General features: G+C 42.9%; 1 protein-coding gene across 1 annotated transcript in view; it reads right to left on the bottom strand.

Annotated features, from left to right (window-relative positions):
* Positions 1-526: 526 nt before the first annotated feature.
* LOC115467686 (abl interactor 1) overlaps positions 527-11,470 on the bottom strand; it is a 244,673-nt gene continuing 233,729 nt past the window's right edge. Inside the window, exon 10 of the mRNA XM_030199283.1 lies at positions 527-549. Coding sequence (XP_030055143.1) covers positions 542-549 — 8 coding nt within the window. The 3' untranslated portion in view covers positions 527-541. The remainder of the gene's footprint in view (positions 550-11,470) is intronic.

Genomic DNA, 11,470 nt, shown 5'->3' with positions numbered 1-11,470 from the left:
GGGTTCGATTCCCACTGCAGCTCCTTGCGACTCTGGGCAAGTCACTTAACCCTCAATTGCCCAAGGTACAAATAAGTACCTGAATCTACTATGTAAATCGCTTTGAATATAGTTGCAAAAACCACAGAAAGGCAGTATATCAAGTATCATTTCCCTTTCCCTTATGAGCTCGGAGATACAACCACTGGCTGTAAATAATTGTTTAGACTAGAATTCTATCATTTGATTGTCATTTATTACATTGTTCTAAGTTGGATATAAAGTTATTTGCAGTTATGTGACACAATTACACTACGAATGTATTACCGACATTCACTGTTGTGCTTTCAGAAGTCCACAACGTTTCTTAATACTGAAGACATCGACAGTTTTCTCTTTGACTTTGCAACTGCTGTTCCTGAGGAAGGGTACCTTGTTGAGCAGAAAAACCTCTGCCTATGCAGCACTGGGCAACAAAATTGCTGATGAAAACTGGACATATGCAGATAAGCTTGGTTGCTTTTTTATATTATTTCATTTGCAGCTTCAAATGTTAATGTTTTTAAATACCTTTAAGACAAAGAATGGACAATTAGAAATAACTAACCCTGGGGAGAGAATACAATAATAGTTTTCCATATATGAACATTTATTTTTGTTCACTGGTGGATATTATACTTCACACGCAATCTGGAAGACCTATGATGGTGACAGTATGATTGGACTGCCAAAATAAATATCGGCATTCCACATGGAGTAGCCTAATGGTTAATACAAAGCCATGAGAACCAGAGGAACAGGGTTTGATTCCCACTGAAGCTCCTTGTGACTCTGGGCAAGTCACTTAACCCTCCATTACCCCAGGTAAAAAATAAGTACATATGTAAACCACTTTGATTGTAACCACAGAAAGGCAGTATATTAAGTCCCATCCCAATATCACTGAGCTGAACCCACTGGTTCATCTTCTGGAGATTTCTACCAGCTCATTATTATTTTATTGGAATATGATTTTTTTTGTATTAAATTGATTTATTTTTGAAGTTGTGATAGCGCAATTATTTTCTTCATGAGTAGTTACAGTGCATATATTCGGTGAGTTGTTTTTGACAGTTTATTTAGATTTTGCTTCTCCCTATATACAGAGTGAGGCAAAAAAAAAAAAAAAAAACCCTTTAGTTCTTTGCTGTTTTCTCAGCAACCACTTAGAATTTCAATGTGAAATTTTACAGCTATTTCAATGTGAAATTTTACAGCTATTTGTAGTTACTATCTACCTTTATGTGCCAAGTGGAATGATATCTTTAAACAAAGTTAGACTTTTTAATGTGACCACACAGTGATTTTCACATGTTCAAAAATATTTGCACTGTAAAACTACCATTATTTGAAAAACAAACAAAAAAGATGGGTACCAGCTTACTAATGACATCACAGTGACAAACTTGTCTGGGGAGTAATGCTGGAGGCCTATCACAAGCTCCACTCAAAGCTGCAATCACTGAACTCAAGGAAGCGCTGCAGATCTAGGACAGCCTGCCACAGGGACCGATCAACAAGGCTGTTAAGAAATTCCAATAGCGACTGAAGGTCGCCATTAAAGCTGGGGGTGGACACTGGATGAATTTATTTTACTGTGTTGTAACCGAAACATTTTTAACGTGCAAAATCACTAGGTAGTAACCCTAAAATGTCAGTAACAGCAACACAGCTTAAGATAATTAAATGTTAAGTATGATGACTAAGTACATAAAATTTCTTGTTGAAATTAAAAGCGGTTGCTGAGAAAACAGCAAAAAACCTCTAGGAGGTTATTCTTTTTTGCTTCACCCTGTAGGGTTTTCTTATTTGAACTTAGTTCCATAATAATTTCATCAAAATTACAAAATAGTGTGTACCACAGGTCAAGATACGGGAAGGGACATAATTAATTTCAAAACCTTGTTTTGTTTTCCATTAAACTGCTGCCATTTATTTGGTCATATTAGCCTGTAATAAGCAGACTAGCATACAAATTCACTTTTTGGAATCAACTTTATAAAAATGGCTGCCAAAATCTGATATTGCCTAAAATATCAAAATTGTGTGTGAAATTCAGTGCTGTAGGCTTAACTATTTTCACAATACGTATTCTAGCTTGAAAATTCATGTTTTGCGTGTAAAATGGGCTTGAGGTGGAAAAATACTTTTACATTAATACAATTACTTAACATCTAAAGCATCTTTAGTTTTTGCAATAATTTAAGTAAAAACAAGGTACACAGAGAGCTTTTTACATCACTCCAGATCACATGCATAAAAACTATTTCCAATAATATACCTTCTTAATTTAACTGTAGGCATTTGAGTGATTTTAAACTAAGCAGGAGCTTCTGGGTTTAAACACCAAATTCAACGTGGTCTTGACTATTTTGGGGAAATCTCTTTGTATTCAAGGAGCCATTTTAGCAAATCATGACTAAGCGCAATACCCTCTCGGGCATGCTGACCTAAAATAGGACTTGGGACCAGCCCTGTTTCTCAGTGGCAAGGCTGTACATGGGACACCCCATTTTTGATTTCAGCCTCCTCTTCGGGCAAACCAAAGATGCTATAGAGCAACATTTATACCACCTGTTGTGTGTGGAGGGAGAGGGCTCTCAGCCACTGTGCAGTAGCAACACTAAAGGAGTAATTTTGTAACTGTGCACCTACATACAAGCACTCAGAGGGTGCCTAATTGGCACCTTTCTATAAAGGAAAGTATGCATCTACTTTCCTTTATAGAATACTAGCATAACCAGGTAGATATGCACGTATGAACTTTGGTGCAAGCACTTATGCCAGACATAGAGCTGGTTTAAATGTGTACCCTACATTCCAGAGATATGCAAGTAATTTACAGTAAGTTGCATGGGTAACTTTACAACCTACCCAGATTCCACCCACGTGTCTGCCCACCTGTAAATTATGTGCTATCGGAGATATATGTATCGAAATAGAATAGTGCTTGGGTGTATATCCAGCATTTAAGCACATAAATGCTAGTCTTCTACACATTTATGTGCATAACTAGATCCTAACTTTTAAGCATGAGTTTATATAAGTACCCCTTACCTCCTCATTCTATAATCTTGCACGCAGACATTTTTTGCACTATGTGCAGAAAACTGCACATGCAAGTTACAGAATAGTGCTAGTTACACGTGAGTTAATAACCTAATTAGGTATAAATTGACAAGCAGTAATCAGCAATTATTGGTGTTAATTGGAACGAATTGGCCCTAATTTACAGTTATGCACATAACTGTACTTAGGGGCCACTCTATAGTGTTGGCACCTACATTCTATAGTGTGACTGCAAGAGGGGGAAAGGACATGGAGGGGTATGAGCAGGGCAAGTGTGCACCAAGCACTTATGTGCTAAGCTTTCAGAATACTGCTAGCTACACGCTTAACTGCCACATTTAGGAAGCATTTACGCCTGCCATACAGTTAGCACAAATGCTTGCGCCTAAAGTTGCATGAGGAGTTATGCTAGTGTTCTATAAAGGCAATTAAGTACTTATTTTCCATTACAGAATTCACGCTTAGTGCACATACTTTACTCTCCTAACTTTAGGCAACCTGTATAGAACTATCCCTCCTTAGTGGGCAGACGCTAAACACCTATGGCCCACGACTGTTATTGTGGTGGCTTGGTTAGACAGAAGAGAGAGAGTTACATATGGGAAAAACTCTCAGATGGTTATGAATGAAGGCCCATGTGCTATAGCTCAATGCAGGCCAGCTCCTCCTGAGTTGGACGATCAAAGGAGCAGAAATAGATTACTGAGCACAGGCCACACAACTGCAGGCTAACAATATTAGACTGAATTTGAATTTACACTTCAATTACATATTTTCCAGATTTACAATATAAGCAGGACTATCTCTAAAAATACAGATGCTATTAGCGTTCATATAAACAAATACAAAGCTAACCCTGGGAATCTGAGGTTCTCCGTGGACAAGTAGAATAAAGCAGGCACATGCTGATGGCAGCCAACAGCGCCACAGATGAACAGCTCACCTAAAATTCAGAAAGGATTGAAGAAAGGGCCCTTCTAAGCATGGGCCAGCTACCCCCCATTGCATTGCCCACCCATTTCTGTTACAGTTGTTTTTCATGTGCCCTGTCTAATGGGCATTTATTTTCCTGCTCTCTTCACCTCATAGGCCCAACAATCCAACATGATCAATACAAAACCTGGATGCAACAAATGCCTTTGAAGCAGCAAGATGATGAATGCAACGGGCTCCCATAACTGCTACCTCTGGTGCCTTGGACTGCCACCACTTTGACTACTGCCCTCACTGTCTTACCATCTCAAAGATGCGAAGCACAATGATTAGCAAGGAGTTAAACCATTATCTTAACACTGATACAAGGACTCAAGACTCTAGTCCCAATTATTCTTTAATGCAAATAAAATCCAAAAGATGAACACTTATAATCGAGATATTGCTAGCTAGAGCACAGCCTATGCATAAAGGAGTCACTTGTCAATCCAACATCTTCAAACAGGAGGGGCTGGGAGATCAGCTACTGAAATTTACTGGTATTTGCTGTACGACACTGGTGAAAAGGTAATATATCCTTAGGGGGTTTTGAAGAGGTTTAAGAACAGATAGCAGGATTAAGGCATAAGATGAGATGATCTTCTCTCTCCCTCCCCTTCGACATGATGGGAGCTTGGTTTGCATATCCAGCAGGCATGAAACCAGGATCTGAGCCAACAGAAAGGGCCCATGAGACAGTGGAAGAAGGGATCACATGCTCGGGGCAAACAATAAGAGCTGAACATGCATAAAATGTGCAAAACTGGTAGTTCACTGTACAATTGACTATAAACATTTAACCCGCAAAACACGTAAAGTGCAGGTAGAACACACTACAAAAAATGTCTCCCTGGGCATGACTGTCAAGGAACCACACCCTCCAAGATTCTGTCTCCATTTGTGCACTCTCGGATAAGGCTTCCATAGTCTCAGAAATATGAATCCAGGTCTTCTCCTAGAAGGCCCATACCGCCCTCAACCTCACTTGCTAAAAAAGGCCTCTTCTGTGGCCTAGTATGTGCCCCCATCCCCAGTCTAAGATCCAATGCTACACTTGCACCTGAAAGCCACTCCAGCAGCAACTTTCCTCAGCATAGCTCTTGATTCTGATTCCTCCCTCCAGTTCCATGGGGCAGCCCCAGATCATAAGAGGCAGGCCCTCAATCACTTGCTGACTACTTCCGCGATAAAGTGCAGAAGATAAACCTCGAATTCACTTCCAAGCCTTCTCCTCCCTGTGATTTCTTAACCCACCCCCTCAACCAACCTAACCCGGCCTCCTTCTCCTCCTTCCCCGAGATCACCGAAGAGGAAACTGCTCGCCTTCTTTCTTCCTCTAAGTGCACCACCTGTTCCTCTGATCCCATTCCCACCAATCTGCTTACCAACATCTCTCCTACGGTAAACCCCTCAATCTGTCACATCCTCAACCTCTCTCTCTTCACTGCTACTGTCCCTGACACCTTCAAGCACGCTGTAGTCACACCACTTCTAAAAAAAAAACCATCACTTGACCCCACCTGTCCCTCCAATTACCGCCCCCATCTCCCTTCTACCCTTCCTCTCCAAATTACTTGAACGCGCTGTCCACAGCCGCTGCCTTGATATCCTCTCCTCTCAGGCCGTCCTCGATCCGCTTCAATCCGGCTTTCGCCCACTACACTCGACAGAAACAGCACTCTCTAAAGTCTGCAATGACCTGTTCCTTGCCAAATCCAAAGGTCACTATTCCATCCTCATCCTCCTCGACCTATCTGCCGCCTTTGACACCGTCAATCATAATTTACTTCTTGACACACTGTCCGCATTCGGGTTCCAGGGCTCCGTCCTCTCCTGGTTCTCCTCGTATCTTTCCCAACGCACCTTCAGAGTATTTTCTAATGGCTCCTTTTCCACCCCCATCCCGCTCTCTGTTGGGGTTCCTCAAGGATCTGTCCTTGGACCGCTTCTTTTCTCGATATACACCTCTTCCCTGGGCTCGCTGATCTCATCACATGGTTTCCAGTACCATCTCTATGCCGATGATACCCAGCTTTACCTCTCCACTCCCGACATCACAGTCGAAACCCAGGCCAAAGTCTCGGCCTGCCTTTCAGACATCGCTGCCTGGATGTCCAACCGGCATCTGAAACTGAACATGGCAAAGACTGAGCTCCTTGTCTTTCCACCCAAACCCTCCTCTCCTCTCCCCCCACTTTCCGTCTCCGTTGACAACGCCCTCATCCTCCCCGTCTCTTCAGCCCGCAATCTCGGAGTCATTTTCGACTCCTCCCTCTCCTTCTCTGCCCATATCCAGCAGACAGCTAAGACCTGCCGCTTCTTCCTCTATAATATTAGCAAAATTCGCCCATTCCTCTCTGAACAGACCACCCGAACCCTCGTCCACTCACTCGTTACCTCTTGTCTCAACTATTGCAACCTCCTCCTCGCTGGTCTCCCACTTAGCCACCTATCACCCCCCCCCCTCAAATCTGTCCAAAATTCCACCGCACGTCTTATCTACCGTGTGAACCGATACTCTCATATCACCCCTCTCCTCAAGTCGCTTCACTGGCTCCCGATCTGCTACCGTATACAGTTCAAGCTTCTCCTACTGACCTTCAAGTGCACTCAATCTACAGCCCCCCATTACCTCTCTACCCTCCTCTCCCCGTATGTTCCCACCCGTAACCTCCACTCTCAGGACAAATCACTCCTATCTGTACCCTTCTCCACCACTGCTAACTCCAGACTCCGCCCCTTCTGCCTCGCTTCACCTTATGCCTGGAACAGACTTCCCGAGCCCATACGCCATGCACCCTCCCTGCCCATTTTCAAGTCCTTACTCAAAGCCCATCTCTTCTCCCTTGCTTTTGGCGCCTAGCCACTCTACACTGACTACATAGCTTGTTACCTTTAGATTGTAAGCTCTCCTGAGCAGGGACCATCCTTCCCCATGTTTAAACTTGTACAGCGCTGCATAACCCTGGCAGCGCTATAGAAATGCTAAGTAGTAGTAGTAGTAGGCCCTGTCCCCCACTCCTCAATGCTGCCCTCAACCTGACTTTCTAAAAAAAAGGCCTCTTCTGTGGCCTAGTATGTGCCCCTATGAGTCTCCATCCCCAGCCTAAGCCCCAATGCAACACTTGCAACTGAAAGCCACTGCAGCAGTGCCTTCACACCAACTTTCCTCAGCATAGCTCTTCACTCTGGCTCCTCCTCCAGTTTCCATAGAGCAGACCCGGATCAAAAGAGGCAGGCCCTGTCCCCCCACTCCTCCTACTGGCTATCTCCATAGCATCAGGGAGCTCTCCACACCACTCAAGGCAGGTTCCCATGAAAACAGAAATCCTTTCCTCTCAACTCCAGGGTACTGTTGAACTTCTTAGAGCTTGAAAACAGCAGGAACCACCTGAACACAGACCACCTAGTCAGCAGACTGCATGATTCAAGAGGCCATCATTGTCATGGCCACAACATGCAACATTGGTCCAAACAATTAAAGCAAATTAACAGTCACACCCCTTTTCCAGACCATCCCTCAAACCCAGAAGACCCTCCTCCTCCAAGTGCCACAGATACCACCACATCAGAGAGAGGAACACCTACCCTGCTGCCGCCCCCCCTCCTCCGCAACCAGCTACTACTGCTGCCTCCAAAACACTCTTGGACCTCTTTGCCCAGTTCATGGTGTAACATCTACCACCACCACCGCCGCCGAGGCACCCACTTTCTGCCCAAAGATCCTAGAAACTTCACCCCTGAACTTTACAACTCTGCCATCTTCAAGAATCATGAAAGAAGAGCACTCAGTCTTCCCAGTCTTCTCACTGAAACCCATATCAGCAGACAGGAACAGAGAGGGAGCTGCTTCCAATAGCTTTCCTTGGGAATCCAACTGGTGAGTCACCTGAAGGCATATTTTCAAAGCACTTAGCCTTCCAAAGTTCCATAGAAACCTATGGAACTTTGGAAGGCTAAGTGCTTTGAAAATATGCCTCATAGTGTCTTACTGAACCATTGCCACTTCCACCTCTACTGGAATCACCTTGGAAAAACATGACCTACGTCAAATTTCTGTAAAAGCTAGCCTCCCATTATCCATAATCACTGGTAGATACACCAGATCTCAGGAGCGGGGTCTCTGGGTTGCTGAAGTACCTGGACACCCAAAATGTTGTGGCAGTATCCACACATAAGATAGGTTTGTAGAAGAGGTTTTGTCAAAATATTACAGCTGTCAGTTCCAGGGAGACTGGACATCAAAATACTAGGTCCAAACCACCCCCGATTAAAAAAAACAAAAAAAAAAACAACACACATCTGCCTTACCAGTCAACCATCACTAAATCAACCATGAAGTATTCCAAAAATTTACACTCCCACTCTAATTACCCACCTGGGAAAGGAGTAAAAAGCTGTAGATCAATTCCAACCCATCCTCTACCATAATTCCATGCTAAACAAAGATCAACAACCCCCTCACATCCCTGTTCCTGGGTGATAGGATCCTGCTCTCAATCATATTCCTTGACATGGCAGACTGCAACATCTGATCCACTCTGCATTTGACACTTTGATACTCTAGCCATGCAAGAGAGTGATATCAATCATCATCATAGAGCATACGGCATGGCTTAAAGCCTTTGGCCTAAGGGAGGTCATCTATGATTGCTTTGAAAACACCCCCTGCACTAGTGAAAATCTCTTCAATAACCAGGTTAAGGACACAGTCAATATCATTAAAGACCAGTGCCACTGAAGGCCTTGAATACATATTTTAACAACCCACGATCATAGTGCAGTTCCACAAGCCTTTTCCCTCACATCACTATAGTAACAACACTAGATGGCAGACTGCAGACTCAATGAACTAAGCAACGGCCATGCAACCATAACAAAGGCCATGCCCAAGGTACTGGAGGTAATAGAAACCACCCATCCTCTCAACTAGCACAAGGACACCTATCTTATGACTATCCTCTATGTTGACACCCTTCCAGTGGAGGGTCACATTTTTCTCTACAAACTGGGAGCTCACCAAACTGTCAAGTAAGCCACAAAGATTTATGTGCAAGGGGTAATAAATCAGATTTGCCTCTGCTCTGAACAAATTGGGGAACCCCAGATAGCAGTCGCCACACATCTGCAAGGAAGGGGGATGCATCTTCCCCTACTTAGTTGACTTGCTCATAGTGGGGGGCCTACATGCCAGGAAATCATCTTATAGACAGCTAAGCTGCTGCTGATTTCTGGTTTTATCTCTGCCTCCCAAAGCATCCAGGGGCAGGATGTGAGGGTGTTGATTTTTTTTTTTAATAGCAGGAGTAGATGAGTAGCTTACTGCCTGGAGCACTGGGCTGACAACCAGGAAAGCTTGGCTCGAATACCACTACTTCTCCTGTTTATCTTGGGCAAATTATTTACATTCCATTGTCTCAGGTACAAATTTAGATGGTAAACTCTCTAAGGACAGGAAATACCTAGTATACCTGAACTTAACTCACCTTGAACTACCACCGAAAATGACATGAGCTAAATATAAATCAATTACCAACAAACCACCAAGTGTTATCTTCAATCTACGCAGTCCCTGGAATTCATTGCAGCAGACTACTAAATGGCTTTCCGCCCCACCCAACAGGCAAACAGCCTTACTGGCCCATCCTATTTCTTCCTCCAATAGGGTCATAGTCAAAGCCTTCCTATGCCTCTTGGTCCACCTGGCAACAACCATACATGACTTCAACAGCCAAACACAAAAGGCACTAATCTGCCCACTGAGAAATCAACAAGATAAAAGCAAATCACATAAAAAAAACACAGAAACGAGTGAATAAAGGAGAAGTGGTTTATTAGAACAGTTACCCACCGTGGCCACGTTTCACCCTCAGGCTGCGTCAAGGGTTAAAGAAACTACAAAATAAAAACATACAACGTGAGTCTACAGCATCATTACAAATGAAAACTTTCAAACAATAACTCAAAAAGTATTAAATAATTAAAACTATAAAATAGTAAAACAATAAAAAAAACAGAACTTTAATTTAAAAGAACATTAAATAAAACATTGCCGTTTATGAGTATATATTCTTTTAAACTTTGCTGTTATATTCAATGTTTTATTTAATGTTCTTTTAAATTAAAGTTCTCTTTTACTATTTTATAGTTTTAATATGATTTTAATTATTTAATACTTTCAGAGTTATTGTTTGAAAGTTTTGATTTGTAATGATGCTGTAGACTCATGGTGTACATTTTTATTTTGTAGTTTTTTTTTTTACCCCTGACGCAGCCTGAGGGTGAAACGTGGCCACGTCAGGTAACTTAATAAAACACTTCTTTTTTTATTCACTTTTTTCTGTGGTATTTATGTGATCTGCTTTTATCTTGTTGATTTCTCGATAGCCAAACTACACTTGTACCGCCTAGAGTGGCAACTACGGATGAAGAAAACAACAATTACAGCCCTTTTTACACCAGATGACCATCAACTCCCCCAAGCCGAGATGTCATGAACTGGTGTACAAATCGAGATAACTTCTTTCAAAGCACATTGTTCTACCAGTTTCAAAGTAAACTGACCATTAGAACTGATGCCTCCAAGCAGAGATTCAGAACCCATCTCTTGTATCTGCAAAGAATCATCTTATCAACATCTTGGAGCTCAGGGCCACTGGATACACACTTTGGACATTCATCCACTGAATTGAGGGCAAGATCCTCCTCCTCACTCAATCAAGTTGTGATGTTCTACATCAAAAACAAGGGAGCACAAGCTCCATCCAGCTCTGTGGGGAAGCTTACACGATCTGAAGTTTGTCTTGTTAACAAGATGTCTACTGCATGCTTCCTACCTGCCTTGTAGATGCCTCAGCCACTAACTGGATCATCACAAATGGTCTGTTACCCTGCATATAGTTGATACATTTTTCCACTAATAAAGCATGCTGACAACAGATCAATGAAACACACAAAATGCCCCATTTTCTCCAAATGTCTGCCATATGCTGGCTTATACCAGCTGCCTTCAGCATCCACTGGGGCAAACACCACTTCTACACATACCCACCTATCTTCCTGCAATCCAAGACAATCCAGAAAATCCTAAAAATCTTAAGTGACCATAGACCCTAGTCTTCATCACCCCATACTGGCCGAGGCATATATTGTTTCCATACCTACACCATCTACTCTTGCCTATCAAGCTGCAGATCTTAGCACCAATGTGAGGTGGCCATGCTCCATCACCTCTGCCCACCCTTGCATCAACAGCTGGAATGTTGAAAAGGTGACCCTATCTTTCCACCACCTAAGCACAGCAGGTCATCTGAGCAGACAGTCTACAAGGAGACCCTATAGCATCAAGTGACAGAGGTTGCAAACTTGGTGCACCCCAGCACAAATTGATCCTTTCTGTGGTCCCATCCCA

The sequence above is a fragment of the Microcaecilia unicolor genome, chromosome 1 (assembly GCF_901765095.1).
Source record: "Microcaecilia unicolor chromosome 1, aMicUni1.1, whole genome shotgun sequence".
NCBI classification, from domain to species: Eukaryota; Metazoa; Chordata; class Amphibia; order Gymnophiona; family Siphonopidae; genus Microcaecilia; species Microcaecilia unicolor.
This window is presented reverse-complemented; position numbering and strand designations above follow the sequence as displayed.